The 22,423-nt window shown below is 38.7% G+C and overlaps 1 protein-coding gene and 1 pseudogene across 1 annotated transcript; one reads left to right on the forward strand and one right to left on the reverse strand.

Annotated features, from left to right (window-relative positions):
• The first annotated feature begins 170 nt into the window (after positions 1-170).
• LOC117302179 lies at positions 171-12,562 on the forward strand (annotated as a pseudogene).
• Positions 12,563-14,973: 2,411 nt separating this feature from the next.
• LOC117302425 (inner ear-specific collagen-like) lies at positions 14,974-22,401 on the reverse strand. The gene is made up of 2 exons (XM_033786365.1): positions 22,345-22,401; positions 14,974-16,966 (listed from the first exon to the last, which is right to left on the reverse strand). The coding sequence occupies exon 2, from the start codon at positions 16,964-16,966 to the stop codon at positions 16,151-16,153; it is 816 nt and encodes a 271-aa protein (XP_033642256.1). The 5' UTR covers positions 22,345-22,401; the 3' UTR covers positions 14,974-16,150.
• Positions 22,402-22,423: the final 22 nt, after the last annotated feature.

A 22,423-nucleotide genomic window follows, 5' to 3' on the forward strand; every position in this document is an offset into this window, starting at 1 on the left:
GTACCATTGGTTTGAATGATACTGTATGTTGAATGGATACCAATGGTGTAAAACTCTACACTACATTGTGGATGTGTTAAAGTCACTGATTGAAAGCAGTGACTTACTCTATCATTGGTTTGAATGAGACTGTATGTTGAATGGATACCAATGGTGAGTCAGTGATTGAAAGCAGTGACTTACTCTATCATTGGTTCGTATGAGGCTGTATGTTACCAATGGAGCTCAATGTGTACATGCTTTAATGGTATGGTATTTTTACATGTATATCCGCCCTACTGGGTTGCACTGTGTGATTGCTTCCTGAAGTTCCTGGCCGTTTTCCTTCTATTTCCGCTCAATTGATGTATTTCCCTGATGATTGTGAGTTAAAGTGCAAGTTTATTATCAAAGAAAGAACTGTGTACGCAATATATATACTGATCAGATGGATCTCTTTCGTGCTTCCACTCTTTTGAAGTATATGTTTACTAACACTAACTCAGTGTTTTTTTTCCGAAATAGAAATGCAATGACAATGTATTTATAGTATAGTGCGCCACCAACAGAGCAATTAAAGGCACTGGACACCATAGGTAATTACTCAACAGGATTGCTAGCATAAAGACTTACTTGGTAATGAGCAATGAAGAGATGTTAATAGTATAAAACATTGTTAGAAACGGCTCTCTCTGACGAAACCTAGTTTTTGAGAAAGAAGTATTTTCTCGAGTTGTTAAGGTCTCAAACTGAAGGCATCTGAAAGCACACAACTTGTGCGACGGGGTGATTTTCCCATTTTTCTCTCCCAATTTCGACGACCAATTGAACTCAAATTAATGTTCACGGGTTTGTTAATTTAAGAATATGTTGAGATACACCAAGTGGAAAGATTCACTAGTGGTTGAAAGATACCTAGTAATGTGTCCTGCCTTTGCCCTTAAAGGGTATTTTTAAACTGATTTTCAATTGTATTCTTTGTTTTCTCAGAGTCTACTACCACCGAAACGCACAAATGCTTTTGGGAAACAAGAATATTCAATGGAGCAACAACAATCAATACAAACCACAAAAATCAAAAACAATCAAATGAACTTTTGGATGAGATTAAAGTATTTTTATTGTTTAAAAAAACACGTAAGGCAGGATTCCGCCTTGGGCCGGTGTTTCATGGAAATCTGTCCCCGGAGATTCTGTCCCCATCTTGGGCAACTTCTTTGACATAAAGGACTCGTTCATAATTGAAAATCTCAAAATCGTCAAAATGTGCTTAAAGGCAGTGTACACTATTGGTTAATTACTCAAATTAGCATAAAACCTTACTTGGTAACGAGTAATGGGGAGCTGTTGGCAGTATGAAAGACTGTGAGAAACGACTTTCTCTGAAGAGACGTAGTTTTCGAAAAAGAAGTAATTTTCCACGAATTTGGTTTCGAGACCCCAGAATTAGATTTTGAGGGTCTCGAAATCGAACATCTGAAAGCACACAACTTTGTGTTACAAGGGTGTTTTTTCTTTCATTATTATCTCGCAACTTCGACGACCAATTGAGCTCAAATTTTCACAGGTTTGTTATTTTATGCATAGTTGAGATGCGGCAAGAGTGTACACTGGTCTTAACAAAAGGTGTTTACACACATTTGCCCCCAGCTTCATTCAGAGTACAGACAAGTTGCAAATGCATATTATGAGAGATTTATACAAACTTTGATCAGGATTTATTTAACACAAGTTTGAACTTACAAGTCCATTCCAATTGTTTTTGGCCTATTAATGTAAACCGAAAATGGCTTTGCTATATTAATAAGAATAAATTGTGCTAAGTCATAGTCTTGAACATTCGTTTCAAACTGGCGGGGTCGTGGTCGTAGATGAAGGACCCGGCCTGCCTTCGGCCAAATTAACGTGGGGTCCAGTGGGAACGGGGCCTAAGATACTGTTGATTTTAGACAGACGCTTAAGACCTCGTACCACTCCCCTTTTCCATTGTTTTACTTATTGTTATGAACAAACAAATATCTGTAAATGCAGGAGAAGATTGGTGAATAAATAAATAGCATTGAAGAAGTCGAGGGCCCAGTAGTTTAATAAATACTCAATGCATGTCAATGAGAGGCCTACAATTTATTAAGAACGTGTACATTGAGGATCAACTATTTCGAAAAGTGCTAAAAAAATACGCCAAGATATTTTGATTCGGTTATCACAATTTACAGTCCATCATTACGGAATCATCAAAACGTGTATGTAATTAGATTGTATGCACATTCAATTGTTAAGGATTTGTAATGCTGATACGCCATTTGTAATGCTGATACGCGGGGAGGGGTGGGGGTAGGGATGGGAGGGGAGGCGTTGGTGAATCCATTATGACGAATCAAGCCGTTATCACAGATTTAAACATCGTTGTTTTTTTCTGAAGGGATTTCGTAACTATAAGTTTTTCGAGGTGATTTTTTTTTAAAACAAATCTTATAACAACTTCTCATCCAATTATGTTGAAAAACCGTTACAGCAACACAAAGTGTAAAATTGACTGACATAGTATACCACTTTAGTAAAATGCAGAGTTAACCTCGGCACAATACTTTGAAGGAGTCCCATTTTTTGTAAAACTTCAAGTAGATTAAATGGTGTTCAAAAATACAGATGTGAAGTTGATGTTATAGTACAAGTACCGATATAGATAATGGCCATTTGAAATATGAAATTAAAGTTTGAGAACTGTTAATTTATTTTCAAGGTTCAAAGGCCAAATAATGAATGAAATGATAAGTTATTGCTATTCTATAGTTATGAAGTCTGTAACTCAAACTGACTATGACCTCAGTCGGATAACAACAGTGACGATCGGTCTACACTGTTTCATTACTTCTGATGTTGTTACTTTGATTTCAACATAATGGATTTAAGATGGTTAATTTGGATCTATATGCTGACTGCATGAGGCAATGTGCTATCACAAAGTAGTTTTCGCATGAATAGAGTAGAGCCCCATTTGACTTTTCAACGGATCAAATTAATTTGAATATGATAGTGTATGCAGACTTAGTGATATATTTATAGAATATGATGCCATTGTTTCACGCGAGATCTGGTTGTACGAGAGCTCTGTTGTTTTGCTTGTTGTTATCACGTGAATAGAACCCGAGTTTTTGACGCAATGCGCCCTGTTCCATTGTCTTTTATTGATAGTTTAACGACGTACGAACACAACAAACATTACAGACGATTCTTTTTTGTCGAAAAATACAGAAGATGATGGTCGAGAAAGAACACACCTTAATCTCGTAACAAAATACCCGGTATATGTATTTCGGTGTTGCAATTAATATAACAATAATGTTTAGAACTATATGCCAATTAGATATCTTTATAGTGATTAATTAAATGAAAATGAATACCCCCATAATCAACAAATGGATGTTTTATTTAGTAAATGATTTTAATTTTTTTTTTCAATAATTATTTTTTAAGTGCACTCTTGATCAAATCTATCCTATTTACAAGGTGCTTCAACATCTGCAAAAGCTAAATCACGAAACCCATAAAATTCCACCAATGATCTTTCAGTTCTGAGCAGACGACACTATCTGATTGTCTTCGAGTAGTGTTTGTAGTGTTTGTGTAAATTAATCGTTGTAGGTGCGAAGTACTGGAATGACCTGGCTAACGACAGTTTGCAAAAAGCAAACCAGAGAGCAAACACTCAACACGAATAAAGCTAAGAACGTGGTGTTTTTCGTCGGAGATGGGATGGGTATAACAACCGTGACGGCTGCGAGGATTCTCAAGGGGCAGCTGGAAGGAGATCACGGGGAAGAAACAGACCTCGAATGGGATAAGTTCCCTAGTGTAGCTTTGTCAAAGGTAACAATAATTATTACGTCTCGAACTTACACACTGAAACAACTACTGCAGGAGATCTTCACCGTTTTAAAAAAACCTCCCCACTTAAAGCAGGTTTTGGAAGCTGGTCTCTGGCGTTTATTCACGAGCCTCGAAGAATGACGTCAGACGTTCAGGCTAGCAGACAGGAAGCCCAGGCTTGTAAAGACAGTTATACATGAAACGCCCTTTACTACTACTTTTTAAACTGCAATGCAGGAGTAACTCACTAGTAATCGTGCAATGTTCATGTAAACAAATTGCACTCGTCGAAGCCCACACTCTCATAATGGTGCCGCATCGAAACAAGCCAAGTCATGTCACGGTAAAGTAATAACAAATGTTATTTATGATTACAATAATATTGTTTAACTATTGTGCGGAAAGTTGCCGGTTGTGGCGTTTTTAAGAGAATTATTTTGCACCAATGCAGGTATGTTGTGGTAATTACTGCAGATTATTTTCGCGCTGATTTTAAGCCAGCCATGGGTGAGTTTTTGGCGGTTGAATTGGACATTGGATAATCACTGGACAATGACTGAAACCTCTATTGGTACGACCGCCAATACGCAGCCCTGTACTTTGATTTGGACATTCAAACAGAAATGCGCCGTACTTTTGACCGAATGAGGGCGCTATCAAACATATTTGTATCATGGGGTTTATATATTCATCCCCAAACAGTTATTAAAGACTGGAAAACATAGCCACCACATTACAATCATATAAACCAAGGACAATAACACCCTTAAATGAGCCATTACAACCCGTATCTCAAGCAACATTAACGGCGCAACAAGTGGCAGAACGTTGATCAAAACTGTACAGGACGAATCGTGGGACGGGATTGACGGGGATTGGAGACGGGGATAGACGGGGATTGGTGACGGGGATTGACCTAGAGGCGAGAGGTTACTCTTTGGCGTTATTCAGGAGCCTCGAAGTGTGACGTCAGATGTTCAGGCTAGTATATCCCTATAGCCTGAACATCTGACGTCACACTTCGAGGCTCGTGAATGATAACGCCAGAGAGTGGCCTCTAGCGTAGGTCAATCCTTGTCCATCTTCACCTTTCACCTAGATTCATATGCAGATGACCGCTAGTACAAATGCCAAACATCACCTCGGACCAATCAAAACACGGAAACAGAATGCTTACGTCACTGCACGTTTATCCAATGAAATCACTGGTTCTGAAAAGCAAGAACCTGACCGGGGAAATAGTGCCCAGAAGTGATACAAATAGTGGGTCTCGTGGGATGAGCTTAGTCTAGTGATCGGGCGCATGTGTTTTGCGGGAACTAGCTCTTTGAAAATAGTGCCCGGTTACAACGCCCTCTCTTGACTGAAACCGTGAACAGCAACTACACAACTTCCTTTCTTGTCCACGTGTTGTTCTTATTTCACATTTAAGACCGACACAATTCAGTAACTAGTGTACTTCTAATCTCCCCTCGGGCCTGTTAGTGACCAGAAGAGGTGCCTATTTCTCTTGGCCTTCAGCCTCGGGAAATAGGTCCCTCTTCTGGTCACTCAAAGTCCCTCGGGGGTAGACGTACAATTACCTCATTGCCAGTCAATGTGTGTTTAATAAATATGATTTACTTTCATTGATTTGTTGTCAAGTGTTTTATAATAATTTTAATCTTGTTTTCTTGAAATTGTATCGATCGAATTTATAGCTAATAAATGCTAGTTATTTACTTAGGTTTTCGTTGCTTTGTGTGCTTTCTAAAGGCAAGGCAACGGGATTCGTCACCACTGCCCGTATGACACACGCTACCCCTGCCGCACTTTACGCACATTCGCCCCATCGAGACTGGGAGTGTGACTCTGATATACCGCAGAAGGAAACTGACATCGGTTGCAATGACATCGCTCAGCAACTCATAACACTCGGACAGGATACATAGGTACAGTCTGCAACATTGACACAAACCAGTGTTTGCGTTCACTATTCTGAATGTACCGTTTGATTATTCGCCACCCTCTGTCATGGGTGTTATGGTTTTTGAATCAAAGTATCTCACAAAATGACCGGCACTGAAACAGGTAGCCGGAAGCACTCGATATAGAACATAATAGATGTTAAATTAGAACGATATAGAACAGTTAATCAATTTATAGAATTGTTCAAGCGTCCTATACATAATGAAAGGCTGGCGAATGTCATTATTTCAAACTTGTCAGTACCACTTTATGCATGGTGTTCTTCTATTTAAGAAGCAGCTTCCTAGAATACCCTACCTGCTATTCATTACTGTATGCCGACCAACAAAATAAACTCGAATGTACCACCAACTTTGGGTGCGGTCATTTTTATACCATACTTCTTCATTAATCTATGCCAGGTTATAATGGGTGGGGGAAGGATGAAAATGTTACCGAGAGAAGCTGCCGACCCAGAGTATCCTAAAGACTCTTCTAAAGCTGGATCTAGAAATGATGGACGAAATCTCATTGGTATGTAAACCTGACCAAACTTAAATCCAATTATTGATGACTATTGCACCATTTTGCTGAATTGATAATGGTGAATCAAAAATGGTTGATCGATAATTATTAGTCGATATTGGTGAGTGGATATTTGTAAACCAAACACGACTATTCGATGTTTGTGAATCGATAATGGCGATAATATTTGTGAATCATGAATGGTGAACCGATAGTCGTAAAAAGATAACTGTGAATCAGAAATGGAGAATCGGTAATGGGAAAAGATAATATTGAAACGACAATGGTAAATCAATATTGGTAAGTCGATAATGGTGAATCGATAACTGTCCATGAGCCACAAGGCGCTGACATTACCACAGAGACAGCATGGTGCGAAGTTATAGAAGATAGGAGGAATGTACTTGAATTTAAAGTGATAATGAATCTGAAATAAAAGATTAGTTTTTACAAATCCCAAATTATGTATGATGTATACTTTACATATAATTTAGTACTAGTAGTTACGTTTCACTCCTAAGCTAGGAGCTTTGTCAATTATATGTTTAGTAACATCTATGGGATTTGAGGCATTGCATGGTGAGGTATCAATATATATTTGGTTTGCGGTAACACCATGTGTGTATCTACTTGCCAGGTAGAGTTGTTCTTAGGGAACTGTCTTGTCAGTCTCCTGACGATGACTAGAGCAAGCTAGTCGAAACGTTGAGACCAATTTCAGAACTGACTCCGCGGCAGTACAGTTAATTACGATCCTATAAGCTAAAGTAGTAGTCCAGTATAATTTCTATACCATCCGTCCTGGTAATAGTTAATAAACAGGACAGTTCTTTTCAGAACTGAGAAGTCTCCCGACCCTCCGATTATCTACTCCACGGCAGTAGAATAAAGCTAGACAGTTCCCTAAGAATAACTCTACCTGGCAAGTAGATACACACATGGTGTTACCGCAAACCAAATATATATTTAGTAACATCATACATAATTTTGGATTTGTAAAAACGAATCTTTTATTTCATGATCATCAACAATCCAGACGAACTTATTTATATGCAGTGGACACTATTGGTTATTACTCAAAATAATTATTAGCATACCTTACTTGGTAACGAGTAATGGGGAGAGGTTGGTAATATACAACATTGTGAGAAACGGCTCCCTCTGAAGTAACGTAGTTTTCGAGAAAGAAGTAGTTTTCCACAAATTTGATTTCGAGACCTCATAATTAGATTTTGAAGGCCCCAAATTAAGCATCTGAAAGCGCACAATTCCGTGTGACAAGGGATACACCAAGTGAGAAGACTGGTCTTTGACAATTACTAATATGGTCCAGTGTCTTTAACGATAATTAATCTATTTACCTTATAATTATTCTTGTATGTTTATGTTCTTTTAAAATTTTGTGTTCTTGTAGAAGTAGTTTCACTTGATCAAATCTTGACTTTATAGATGTTTTTTATAGTTCCACGGCATTTAATTTAGTTTCGGTCACATGCAGCTCTTTCTATATACTACGAATTGAAACAATCAAGCAAGGATTTGTTTCACGAGTTGTTTTACAATATTATGTTTTGTTTAAGACGAATGGCAAGCAGGTAAAGACAAGACAAGTGAGTTGTTGTTTTATGTACCAATTTGAACATGATTGTGCCTACAAACTTTGCGCCGCATAAATCTTGGGCTAAATGTTTATGTAAATAGGTCTAGGATGTTGGCTTAGTAGAGGGTTTCATTTTGGTATCGAAGGTTGTGTCACTTATTTGTCTTGGGCTTTAGGCTAGGTGCCGTTGATCCAGAATTCAAGCATCTGAAAGCACACAACTTCGTGTGCAAGGGTGTTTTTTCTTTCATTATTATCTCGCAAGTTCGAGGACCAATTGAGCTAAAATTTAACAGGAGCGTGTTTTGGCGACCATGACCAGAAACCAGTTGTTGACGTCAAATTCACTGACCGAAAAAATTTCAGAGAGCTACGCGAAAACGGGTCGGTAACCAGAAACAGTTCATGACGTAGGTACATCTCTTGGAAATTTATGTTCTCAAAATATATTGCCGTCATTTTATTATCGAGGAATGGAACTTAGTCTTTGTAATTTTATCAACATTATTTAATTGTTATGCTTCAAAGTATTTCATTTTTAAAATAATTCCAGTACGTTTTCCGTTAATTTTTAGAGTCCGCCATCTTAAAACCAAGCCTAACCGAGCCAACAAGTCGGTTACGGTTTAGTCGGAACAGCGGTTCAACCGAACACGCTCGACCAAAAACCAAAGCTCAAACATGTTTCTGGTTAGGGTCGCCAAAACGCGCGCCAGGTTTGTAATATTTTATGCATATTTTGAGATATACCAAGTGAAGACTGGTCTTTGACAGTTACCAAAGGTCTCCAGTGTCTTAAACACGTTTTATATTCAAGCAAACCTAAAATTATTGGTTGTACATCATTACATTACTTTGTTTGCACTCAGTTTTTTTTTTATTATTTCACAATAATATTACGTGTCCGTCTTAATAGGGAACAGTCATAGGGAGGGAGGACTATCTGATTTATTCAAGGAAAAGTGAAAAGGCGTAGGTTTGAACTTTATAACTATAGCCAGGACGATTTAATATTGAAAATTTTGTTTGACAGTTCTAATAAGTTTGCTTACCTTTCAGGTTTGTTTGAGCCCAGTCATATGCAATTTGAAGGTAACCGAATGAATGACGTAGGGGGTGAGCCCTCATTGTCTGAGATGGTAGAAAAGGCCATTCAGATACTTCAGAAGGACAAAGACGGGTTCTTCCTGATGGTTGAGGGTAAGTTATTATTACAACATACAGGTTTCTGGTTTTTGTAAAGTGTTGGTTAATTGGTTTCATGGGCCCTAGCCTTGTCCAAGCCTCCAGACGCAAGCACCGGCCAGCTCTGAACTCACGAACTGCATAGATACTATACCGCACGGTACATAACAGTACTTGATACCGAGTCTAGTTGCAGCCTCGTTGTATGAGGTACGACAACCTCGAAAAACCATGCTTCGACCCCACGGTATTAAGTACTGTAATATACCGTGCAGTATAGTAACTATGCAGTTCTTGAATTCATAGTAGCGAGCCGGTGCTTGCGTAAAAGACTTGGACAAGACTACATGAGCCCTTTGCGTCATTGCTGCTGTTTCACAAGAGTTTATCATTATAGGCCCTACTTCTTTTTTTTTGAGGCTTAGAAAATCATTGACAATCTGAAACCTCGTTATATGGAGTATTTACATTGTCTTTTTAATGCCATTGTCCAGTCACAGATTGTATGTATTTTCATTGTTGATAACAAGACCACGCAGGTTGGCATGGACGGCCGAATAATATAGCAAACATGCAACCGACCTACTAGATTTTGTCACCAAAGTAGACTTTTCTGCAAACTTGTAATTTGGTTGTAAACAAACATTTTTAAAAACTAGGACCATCGTTTGTTATCTTTGTATTCCTAGTTTTCGAATCTTGGTTGACGAAAACTCCGTCTATGATGTTGCTTTATCACGGTGTGGCCATCTTGATTTTACTCCATTCAAACTCATTGTAACCAAACTTAGGCTGGACGAAATAATAGTCTGGTGCCATGTTTTCGCAATGAATATAAGCATTCATTACTGTTATGGAAACAGGTAACATGACCGAGATGGTGACAGCGTGATTATAGACCTTTATCACGGTGTGGCCATCTTGACTTTATACTCCATTGTAACCAAACTGAGGCTGGTGCCATATTTGCGCAATGAATGTTAGCATTCATTACTATTATGGAAACAGGGAACATGACCAAGATGGTGACAGCGTGAACATTCTTCACGAACAAGACACACTACCAGATTTTTCATAAAATGTCAAGAATTCAAACACAAATAAATCATACTATCTTGAATTGATACACGAAGGTGGCCGAATTGACCATGCGCATCATGACGGGTTAGCCTACCACGCCCTGCATGATACCATTGCAATGGATAACGCTGTAGCCAAGGCGATGTCAATGACCAATGAAATGGAGACTTTATTTATTGTAACTGCCGACCATAGCCATGTACTCTCTATAGGAGGAGCAGCTGATCGTGGTAGTCCAATACTCGGCAGAGGAGGTAAGTTTCATCCACAAATATAACTTTAAAGGCAGTGGACACTATGACTTCTAACAAGCTTAAGCTCAATGAAAATAAAACTGAAACATCGATTGACCCTACTGATTCTGTCAGCAACTTAACAATAAAATTTGATTCTCATAATATGACAATGATCAAGCAAGTTTCCAGCCTCTGCCTATCAATACGTTTTCAACTACGTAACTTAAGGAGAATCAAACGGTATCTGGATAAGGATACTCTCCATCATGTTGTCAGAGCTTTAGTCCTCTCTCGTATTGACTATGCCAATCTCCTTTTATTTGGTGCAACGTCATATGAATTGGACAGAGTTCAAAGACTACAAACTAGTACTGCTCGTTTAGTATGTTCCACACCCTTGAGAGAACATATTATTACCCCATCACTTAGGAAACTTCATTGGCTACCAACTAGAGAACGAACCCATTTAAGATTGCTCTTCTCGTTTTTATGCTTTAACAAAACTACACCTCATTATAACCACTTAACTGTCACATTACACTCCTCCGCGATTTTCTTCGATCAATCGCTTGAATGTTCCCCGAGCAAACAAAGTTCTAGGGCAGAAGGCTTTCAGTGTGGCTGGGCCCATGATTTGAAACAATCTCCCAACTGCCATTAGGGAATGTAATACTCTGTCTGCTTTTCGTAAAGTCCTTAAGACTCACCTTTTTTCAAGTTAAATTCTTTCTAGTGCGCTATGATCTTGATGGAATAGCGCCTTATAAATATTAATTGTTATGTTATGTTATTGTTATTGGTAATTACTCAAATTAATTATTAGCATAAAACCTTACTTGGTAACGAGTAATGGAGAGCTGTTGATAGTGTAAAACATTGTAAGAAACGGCTCCCTCTGAAGTAACGTAGTTTTCGAGAAGTAATTTTTCACGAATTTGATTTCGAGACCTGAGACTTAGAGTTTGATGTATCGAAATCAAGCATCTGAAAGCACACAAGTTTGTGTGATAAGGGCGTTTTTTCTTTAATTATTCAATTTCAACGTTTTATATTTTATTATCTTTGACAATTACCAATAGTGCTAGTGTCTTCGAACAATTAAAAGCTATATCTTTCCAAATAACATTTGTATGCAAAATAGTAAACCATGAATTTAAAGAGAGACTGTTTCTAACTATTATTATTTATTAAATTTCCTTTTTTCAAAGGGCGATATCTCTCGATAAATCCAATTGTTTGTAGACTGCAGCTTGATTATGTTTTGAAACAAAAAGTAACTCCGTTAAGTTACCCGAATTCAGACTGAATTCTGACCAGTTAGTAATGTTAACAAGTTGTGCAAGCTTCTCAGTTTTCTATAAGTGAATGGTGACTCATCGTCAAACCATTCATTTATTTAAATTTTAATTACAACAAAATGGTTTTGCATAAATGTCAAGGTCTGATGAATGACGGTTTGCCATTTACAACACTCTCATATGCAAACGGCCCTGGAGGAATTGAGGAGTTAAACAGCTTTAAAAGTACTGGTTCGAGACGGAATCTGACGGATACCAACACAGGTAAAGCTCCAATTGATTACTTTGAGTATTGGTTTGTACCGCTCAAGTACACCACTCAGTAAAATTAAATCCGAGTATATGCAGACTTTTGAAATATTTTAAATCTTAAACATATATGATAACTTGGCAAAGTTACAGGGAAGTATTTGCAAACACGATTTTGCCAAGGGAAAGTGCCCCTTTGCCATTTCATAGAGTTAATCATTAACTTGTGTAAACAATATTATTACTATTGTGACAAAAATTGTTTTATCGTAATTTTATTGTGACAAACATTGTTGTATTATTTCGTTTGTGCAGAGGCTGCCGATTTTCACCATCCAGCGCTTGTCCCAATTGATTCAGAGACTCATGGTGGAGAGGACGTCACTATTTACGCCAATGGACCAATGTCGCATCTTTTTCACGGGGAACATGAACAGCACTACATTGCCCACGTGGTCAGATATGCTTCCGGGTTAAACTGCCACAATGGGGCGCCCTCTACTGGACCAAATTCCATTTTGGCTTTACTGTTGTTTTCTTTCGTACGGAAGTTTATAGATTGAAAAAGAAATTAAATGAATGTATTTTGTCCAGTTTATAGCAAAGACAGCCAGTATTATAGTTTAGTAGTGTTTGCAAACAGTAAAACAAACAACCAAAAACATGACAATTGAGCTCAAATTAATGTTCACGGGTTTGTTAATTTAAGAATATGTTGAGATACACCAAGTGGAAAGACGTGACTAGTGCTTGAAAGTTTCCTAATGTGTCCTGCCTTTGCCCTTAAAGGGTAATTTTAAACTGATTTTCAATTGTATCCTTTGTTTTTTTCAGAGTCTACTTCCGCACAAATGCTTTTGGGAAACAAGAATATTCAATGGAGCAAAACAAATTAAATGAACACATTGCGAACAAAATGTATTTACTATTTACAACTTTTGGATGAGATTGAAGTCATTTCGATTGTTTAACACGTGAGGCAGGATTCCGCCTTGGGCCGGTGTTTTTAATGGAAATCTGTCCCCGGAGATTCTTTCCCCAGGTGTGTCAGGAGATTATGTTCTCCCAAAATTCCCTCCCCTTATACGGCAAACTTGTTACAGACTACTTGTGATAGCGCCCTCTGTTAAATCACCCTCACCAGCCCACGTTAGTGTCTCAAACAGGGGAAAGAATCTCCGGCAGCACTGATTTCACTGAGACACCGGCAACCCATCCGGGCGCCTAGTCCTGGAGAATTGCGCGTGGCCCTTGTAGTGGCATGAGATTTCTGTCCCTTGGAGATAGTTTCATCCTTTTACAGTGAGCGGTGACCATGGTCGTTTCTTAATTCTGAAAGCACCCTCTTTTGATTCCATCTGCTTTAGAACGTATTGATATCAGATACTCCGAGGAAAAATCCATTGCACTCTGGCTATTCGTTAACCGCGGCCCATACCAGTCTGGGGAAGACAGGAGGGGCCAGGTCACTTCGTTTGTTTGCAGTTTTTCGAAAGCAAAAAGAAAACAACATGTTCTGTCGCCAGTCAATAAGCCGAGTTTTGTTCCTCCGACAACGGGGGCTACAATCCCGTCCAAAATGCTTGGGCCACCCATTCCTACGTTATTTAAACCCATTCCCTGTTCACTTCCCACTGACAAGTTTTTAGGGTTTGTGTACTTTGTGTACTACAAAAGTTTCCCTTCAATGTTATTTTCTGAGGTGTTGTAGGTTTTGACAAAAATGAGTAAAACAATGTTAAGAAAATTAGTTCAGCTTGCAAATTGTATTCACCAATAATTTTAGTTCAATATCAATTAAATACTTAAACCACAAAAACCAAAACAATCAATTGATACGGCGTTCATGTTTATTCCTTCAATGTATTTAAAACATTCAAGTGACTCCTGACTATTTCTAAAACTATGCAATATATCTTAACTTCTAGCACACTAAATGGATTATAATTAAATTTAACAAAAACATGCTTTGTAGAAATACAAGTATCTAGTAATTACACTAATGCTTTGTATTCTAGCGTTAATGCAAACATTAACACTGTGTTTTGGACGAACTTGAACGTAATAATTGTTTAATTGTGAAATGAATCAGATATTGACAATTTAAAGAATTAAGTTATATGCAGGGGCTGGAAAGAACACTTAATGTCAAAGCTTTGGGTGTATCGCGTTGCTAAGTTACTCCCGTTTGAAATAAGCCAGTGTATAAATTTTTGTTAAAAACGAATTACAAGTAAAGTGATGTTTTCGCGCAAAAGGATTCAAATTAGACTAAAATTTGATCACAAAACTGTTGTTTTCAGAGCGTTATTGCTAAAAACCAGTGTGTTTAAAGTCACCTGGAAGTGGTATTTTGTCAAAATAAAGCTTTTGTCACTAAATAATGTGTTTTGATGAGAGAATATAAATAAACATTTAACTAAGGTTCTAGAAATTTAGTTTCCATTTTATTAACATATTTAAAAGTAGGCCCGACCCGAGAGGGCGCTGTTCGTGACGTCAATCGAGGTGCGATATTTTAAGCACGACGGCTCAAAGTGTTTGCTGCACAGCGCAAAAGACGTCGGACCGAACCACTTTGCAAACTGACCCCATTTTAAGTTGTTTTGCTGCCTCCAGCAGCAATACTGGTCGAAACGCCAGAAAAATGCAAGAAATAAACCTTTTTTTTCGAAACGTACAAACTAGGATTTGCATATAATTGCACGTACTTGTGTTCAATGTACGATCGAGGCAAAGTCTGCCTCGATTGACGTCACAAAAGGGGTAGGTGGAGTCACCCCAGCAGCAATACTGGTCGAAACGCCAGAAAAATGCAAGAAATAAACCTTTTTTTTCGAAACGTACAAACTAGGATTTGCATATAATTGCACGTACTTGTGTTCAATGTACGATCGAGGCAAAGTCTGCCTCGATTGACGTCACAAAAGGGGTAGGTGGAGTCACCCCACAACTTTATCTATTTTTTAAACATCTCTCATATTTGAAGAAAAATAAATTATATTTCCAGGTGACTTTAAGGTATACCATGCAGATATAGTTCTAAAAAAAAAATCACAGAGTGGGTCACAATTTTACTGTCAACGAAACTTTTCTGTGTAAGGTAGATCAAGATAAAATGCGACATTGTGTAATCAGCTTATATTCCGAATAATTAAGTCACGGTCGAAGTGAGGGAATATTATCCAAATTCACACTAAGATGGTGTATTGGTTTCATGCCGATGTGACGGTTTAACGAATCGCTGTAAGTGAAATATATTTTCCCCTCTTTGACATGTCAGTCGTGACTTCATCAAACGTTTTATACGAAAGTGATTCAAAACGAATGTCCTATGTTTCATCTGCATTAAACAAAAGTGCTTTCTCATGTGAAAACAAAGAAACGCTCAAACCAGGACGAAAAATTTAATATTTCTCCATATCGAAACGTGTTCAAAAGACGACACAAAATAAATATTTTCTGGTAACTTTACAACGCAAGTTCTTTTTGATCACAGGTTGTCGTTAGTTTAATATCATAAGTATTGTACATTAACGAATATATCAACAGAAGACAACCGTTACCAGTTGTTAGGTGAATTATTTGTATTTTGATACCTTAACAGGGTACAGCTTTTTCAACCAATTTAAAATGTTTGAAATAAAATTGCCGGCACAATCGGCAGCCACAATGAATAATAAGTCTAAGTCTGTATCAAGGAATCTGAAGTTTTGTATGTACTGTTTAAAAAACTCTCAGTTTTTTGTTGCGTAGTTTCATTTTACATTTTATGGAAAATGAAAGCTGTGGAGTCATTTCAAGGACTCATCATTGCACCCTCGGACGGAATTACAGGCTGCAGAAATTTCAAACTTTCCCGAAAATGTAATACACTAAAAAAAGGATGAACTGATATTTATAGCACTGTTTACCTGACAAAAACACGTTGAAAGTTTTTGTCACAATACACGTTTGCAAAATCAAGTGTTCAAATAAAACGTATTTTCCATACTTATTGTCCTGCAAATAATAAAACAATTAACATTAAAGTAATTTTATTTGATTCATCTTAACACACGTTCGATTTTCCACGATTAACTCATTATTATTATATTTTAAAAAACTATATAGTTGCATATTAGTTTATTTAAATCGTTGTCTAAAACATTTAAACGTTTCCGTGTGTTTTTATGTTTGATTTATATTTCGTACAGCAGGAATCCAGTAAAAGACGTGTAATGGTAAGAGTCACTATGTACTTGACCCCATACAGCTAAGTGAACTTGATCTCCATAGTGCAGGGGAATCACTGCACTGCTGCTCACTTGATGATAACCTGCATCGCGTACATACCCTGTAACAATGCGAGTGTTACCGTTCTTCCTCAGCTGGACATATAGGTAAGACTCACTTGATGATTTCAGGACTGAGAACATCAATACGTATACCCCAGGCACATTACACGTAAACGTGCCGTTATTCAACTTGAAATCAGTCCCTTCCTCTGAAAACAATAACTCTTCAAAGGGCAGAGGATCATAAGCGGATGGAGGGTTGAAGGCTGTATTCCTCACTGCAGTGAAGGCGGACCGTCGCGTACTACATTCACCTGCTTCACCAGTCTGTCCAGCTGGTCCAGGTTCACCTCTCTCCCCCTTCAGACCATTCATCCCATGCAGACCTTGAGGTCCTTGTTTCCCTGGTTGACCGACTCCTTGATCTCCCTTCAGTCCATAATCCCCTTTAGCTCCTGGCTCACCATCCAGTCCATCTGACCCCTTGTCTCCTTTAGCCCCAGGTTGACCTACCTCACCATGGGAGCCTGCATCACCTCTCGGGCCTACAAGTCCTTGACCATGGTTCCCATTAGATCCGGGGATTCCCGGTATACCGGCTGGGCCCTGGCAGCAGGAGTTACACGTCAGTCCCGGATCAGGCGAAACTGCTGCTGTAGCCACCAATAACCAAACTTGCATAAAAGCCAAGACAATGGCCACTGCTATAGTAATCTTCATCTGTAAGTTGAAAGACAGACGGAAAACAAACAATTACAACATTTATAGCAATGTTGTTTTCGTAGCTGGGAGGGTTGGTCATGTGTCAGTTGGTCCAAACTTTTTATGTATTCGCCCGTAAGGTATTAGATTTGATAAAATTGTATATTAGTTGACTAACCGAATTAAATTCTAAGTTTGATGAACTAAATCGGTAAATGAAGTGGTTGTTTATTTTATTTTGAAATCACTTTTTTTTCAAAAGAACTGGACTTATAAACAATGTTAGCTTTAGTTAGTTGTCAGAATTACCCCCCCCCCCCCCAATTATAATGTATGGTGTTTGTTTTGCAGGAGCAGATATACTAATGAATATGTATGTTTAAGTTTACACTCATGAATATGTATTTTTCTCCCAAAGGCTGTGAACTCTTGTTTTTATGCTAATGTTGTAACTTGGTTTATGAATAGGAGTGCAGAGGTCAGTGCCTTCCCTTTCCTTGTGGTATGCAATATTTTAGGGAGTGGCATTGAAGTGCCTATATCTCAACAGTGTCGCGCTACAATTACAACCTTTGAGGTTGTTCTTTTACTGCAATTGTAATGCTTAATCAGAAACAGATTTCTCAGGCTGTTATTTTAAGCAATTGATTGGCAGAGAACTGAGGTGGCAGAGATCGGCAGTTTGAGATTGGAAACAAGGAGAAAATCGTAAATTGAAATATTGCTTATTGTTTTTGAGGATAATGATTCTAATTGAGCAGAATTCTTGAAACTAAATTGTTCTTGGAAATGTGTATTTCATGCTGTATTAATGGAGCATTGGATTTGAATAGCTTTGTAATTTGAATACTCTGAATTTGTAGTTCACCATTTTTTTGAGAAGAAGAAATCGGACAAAAAAATTGTTTGAGAAGTGCATGTGTATTTATCAAAATGAAGGAGAGCATCAGGCATTATTGTATTTGGTTTAATAATTATTTTATAGATGGCCATGATATTGAGGTGGGAATCTAACCCTCTCCTAGAAGTTTAAAGGGATTATACCCTCATAGAGTGAGAAGCGTTAATGGAAGTTCTGAGACGGACAAAAAGGAAGGCAGGAGAGTCTATGACACGTGCCTACATAAAGTGTTAGAAGAAGAGTGGAGCAAGACATTGGTACCGGAGGACAGTTTAACCTTTGGACATTTTCACGGTGGGCCAATTTTATTCACCCAATGTTTTGAACATTTTGGTCGGAGTTGAAGTCAGAGTTGAAGTCATAAGCTTTATTTGACAAGATTGAGACGAAGTGTTTTGAGTTTATTGATTAGTTTCCGTAGAATCAAAGATATAGTTATTCAGTGTACTTTTTCCAGAAATGGGGCAGTGTCCCCAGTTTTTGCAAATAAATGTAAAATAATTGTAAATACAATATCTTGTCGAAGATACTTTTGTTCTAGAGTTAGCAAACTGTCTTTCGCGTCACGGTTGCATGGGGTTAACTGTGACATTAGTTTTCCAAAATGTTGTGGTCTTTTTGAAAGCAAGTAAATGAGAACGCCTTTAGAGTGTTAAAACTGTTTATAATTGATATTATTATCAACAGAAGTGTCGTTGCCGAACGGTTTAGAGCACCGAACTCTGGTGTTTCTGATCAGCAGAGTTAGGGTCCGTTCCCGAGCCGTGACACTTATTGCTTCGTCATTAGGAACGTAAAGCCGTCGGTCCCATGTGTTGTGTATAACGCATGTAAAGGAACCCAGTGCACTTATCGAAAAGTGAAGGGGTTCACCTGGTGTTGGCTGCTGTGTACGCCGTGTCACCTTGTAACTCCTTCTTAGGTCCTACATAAATGGTTTTCATCGAGTTCATCGAGTTCACCACTTCAATAAATTATATATCTGAAAGTTGGTAAAATTATACTCAGCGCCTTGAGTACCTTGTTGGTAGATACGTGCGCTAGATAAGACTTCGATGTCATTATTGTGTATTATTCGTCGGATTGCCACTCTACGGGTGCGAATGATAACAGGTCTGTTGTATATAATTTGGTTTGCGCCTTAACACCATGTGTGTATCTACTTGCCAGGTAGAGTTTGTTCTTAGAGAACTGTCTTGCTTAATGCTACTACCGCGGAGTAGATTGTTCGGGTACTCGGGAGACTTATCAGTTCTGAAAAGAACTGTACTGCTTATTAACTTTTACCTGGGCGGATGGAATATAAATAGGCTGGGACTATTATTTTAGCCTATATGATCGTAATTTACTGTACTACCGCGGGTTCAGTTCTTGGGTTGCTCTAGTCATCGTCAGTTTCGATCCATACATAATTATGATACCTAATACGTTACTCGGCGATCATGTGGTGTCACTTGAAGCCACTCAGACAACAAAACTGACTTGAAAAACAAATTTTGTCAAAAGTGGAATGTGAACCTTGGACCCATATTGTTTCGGCGCTCTCCAACTGAGTTATCAATCCATAATGTTCACGATTTACCTTTTTGCCAGCAATGTTTAAAATAGTTTGTTTTACTAATGTTTCGCCAAAAATATACCTAGAAAACATTTTACTGAGAGTACAGAGTAAGGGTAGAACCGAGAGTAAAGCTAACTTAATTCAAAACAAACCACAATTGTTTTTATTTTTGCTCCTTTGTTAAGGCTGGCTCACACTATGACGATAAGGGGGTACGGCATGCTACGTTTAGCTGCGAATCGCAACTGCGAGTTTGCCGCCATTCATCGTGTGTTGTCGTCAATTGTCGCTGACGAATCCGCTAGAGACCGCAGACGGCTGCAAAAATTAGTCGCGTCCGTCCCTACTATGTAAGCCAACCTTTAATAAGGCTGGCTTACATAGTAGCGGGGCAAAAGCCAAACGGAAAGTGGCGACAGTGAAAATCCCAAGACGTTGGCGGCAAAGTAAAGGCAAAAAGCCTAAAGTGAAAAATCATAATTAGCTGACGGGGAGGGAACGACCTTCAGCGACAACAGGAAAAGGGTCACACGGCTGGCAGCGGATTGTGTGGCGGCAAGGAACGGCGGCTGATGAAGGTTGGTTGTGGCGACGATGACGTGACTCGTTTGCCGACATCACACCGTCTGTGTGTGGGTTGTATAACAGTCGAGTTTGGCGTTCCCACTCTTCACAATATTCTGGTCATCCAATTATCAGACAACGACTACCAACGAAATTGTAACGACCTCAAAACGACAATTGACCCCTTTCACGCGCGTCACACGCGGCGACTGATACCACGCTCACCATATTGGCGGTCAATAGATTTACGTGTAAACGCAGAGTCGCCGAAATAGCGCACTTCTCTGAACAACACACGTTGACATTGACCACCAAAATGGCGCCTCCAAGATTAGTTTGATGATGACGTCAGGTAAATTGGGTCAATAGGCGGAATCGCACGGCATGGAAATGTCATGCGACTAATAATTGCGGCCGTCTGCGTCAAGGAAATGAGGGTTTGCGTTCTCCAACGAAATCTGAACGGACACGACTGATAATTTCGACCGTCTTCGGACGCTAGCGGGATCGTCAGCGACAATTGACGGCAAAACACGTTTGATTGGCGGCAAACTCAAAATTGCAATACGCAGCTCGACGTTGCTTGCCGTAACCCTTATTTGTCATAGTGTGAGCCAATTAGCACCAGGCCGATGACTTGGTCGAGCCCCCAAAACTGGGACACTGTTGTCGAGATAATACTTTTCAAGAATTCGTTGACAAGACTTTAGTTTTGAGATGACCTCGTTTTCAAAAGTGAGGATTTCAGCGCAGCTATGCATGCAATAAATTATCGTCATTTGTGTATCACAAAATGCTTCAAGCCCTGTTCGTACTTCCTGCGAACGCGAATGGGATACGAACGTTTAAGCCACATCCCTGTTTTTGCAGGGATTGAACACATTTCAACTGATGCGAATTAAACGTTGCGATTTTGTGAAGTCAAAATTTGTAAATATTCGCATTCGCATTTGCAGGAGGTATGGACAGAGATTTTTCGCTTGAAAAAGCTATACATCATGGCAATAACGGTGCTTCTAACAAATTGCAGGCGATTAATTAGCTGACCGACTCAATCACAAAACTGTTCATAACAAACAAAAAAACTGGTACAAAGACAAACAATCACATTTCCTAAAGGGTGAAGACATTTGTAAAACGCACAACAACTGCACTGTAAACAAAAACAAGTTTTTAGGTTCTGTAACAGGTTTCGAACGCGTCAAAGGGTGAATAGGGTAAACACGTAACAGTGTATGGGGCCAATGAGTTGTGTTGAAAGCAATGGTTTTTGCCCATTTATAAACGGATGATGCGTCAAACTAAACTCGTCAAGCGTTTCGTTTTTACCATGATGCGTTTAGTTTGACGCATCAGCCGTTTACTTTATGTTAAGAATGTGTTTATAAGAAGCGTTTAAAATGTGTTCAGCACATCAACGATTGCTGATCGCGCCGCACCAGTGTTTAAGTTTGATGTAGAAAATGGGCGAAACCCAATGTTTTACAACACAACTCATGGGCCCTATACAGTGTTACGTGTTTAACCTAAACCCTTAGATGCGTTCGAAATTTGTTACAGAACCCAAACACTTGTTTTTACGGTGTTTCTTGCTGAGGCTTACCACCATTTTAGTTTTTATGTTTGCCATTATTACGTTTAAATTGGGTCGAATTTTGCCAATGTTGTTGTAATCTCGCAACATGGCAATGTAATGCCTTAAAAAAAGTACTCAATTGCCCTGGTTTATAAACAAAACAACCGTCCCTTAAACCGTGGCCCGCCACGGTTAAAGGATAAAGTGTAAAGATTATCTTAAAACCTTTGGAGCAGGCGATACACTCGTCTTGCCTCGGTTATTGCCCCCTCGGTTTCCCAAAACACCATCGACATCTTATTCTAGGTACATATCTTGTATAATGTTCAATCTGAAATAGTCTACCTAATTACTATATATAAAATAAAGCAATGGTCACGTCAAACAATGCAATGCCATACCTTTTTATGTCAATCCAGTGGAAAAGAACTTGAAGTCAAATTTTTGAACAAGGCATTGCACTGAAAACCAGCGTAAAAATTGCCTCGTCCAAAACCACCTGCAAGTATAAACGCGAGAAACAAAACCTTTGAGGCAATTACGGCAAGGTTTCAAAGGGAGATGCAACTGGGTGCACATGTTTGTGTACAATCATAGTACCACTACAGTTCACTAAGATGACAGAGCTTTAAAAGAGAAGAGACCTTAGCCACTGCATGAGAATATCAGCTGTATCGAGTGGTGTCACTTTTGGAGCAAAAAATGCAACCGCATTGCAATAGGCTAACCTTAAACCCACTACTTGTATCTGGAAACGAAAGCTTCAGTCCGGCAGTAGAATGAGGAACACTTACCTTGATGATGTGTTCTTGTAGTCCAAACCTTCTCAGTTCCTCTCTTCTGATGCAAAGTTGTTATGAACAGTTATGAACA

The sequence above is a fragment of the Asterias rubens genome, chromosome 18 (genome assembly GCF_902459465.1).
Source record: "Asterias rubens chromosome 18, eAstRub1.3, whole genome shotgun sequence".
Classification (NCBI taxonomy): Eukaryota; Metazoa; Echinodermata; class Asteroidea; order Forcipulatida; family Asteriidae; genus Asterias; species Asterias rubens.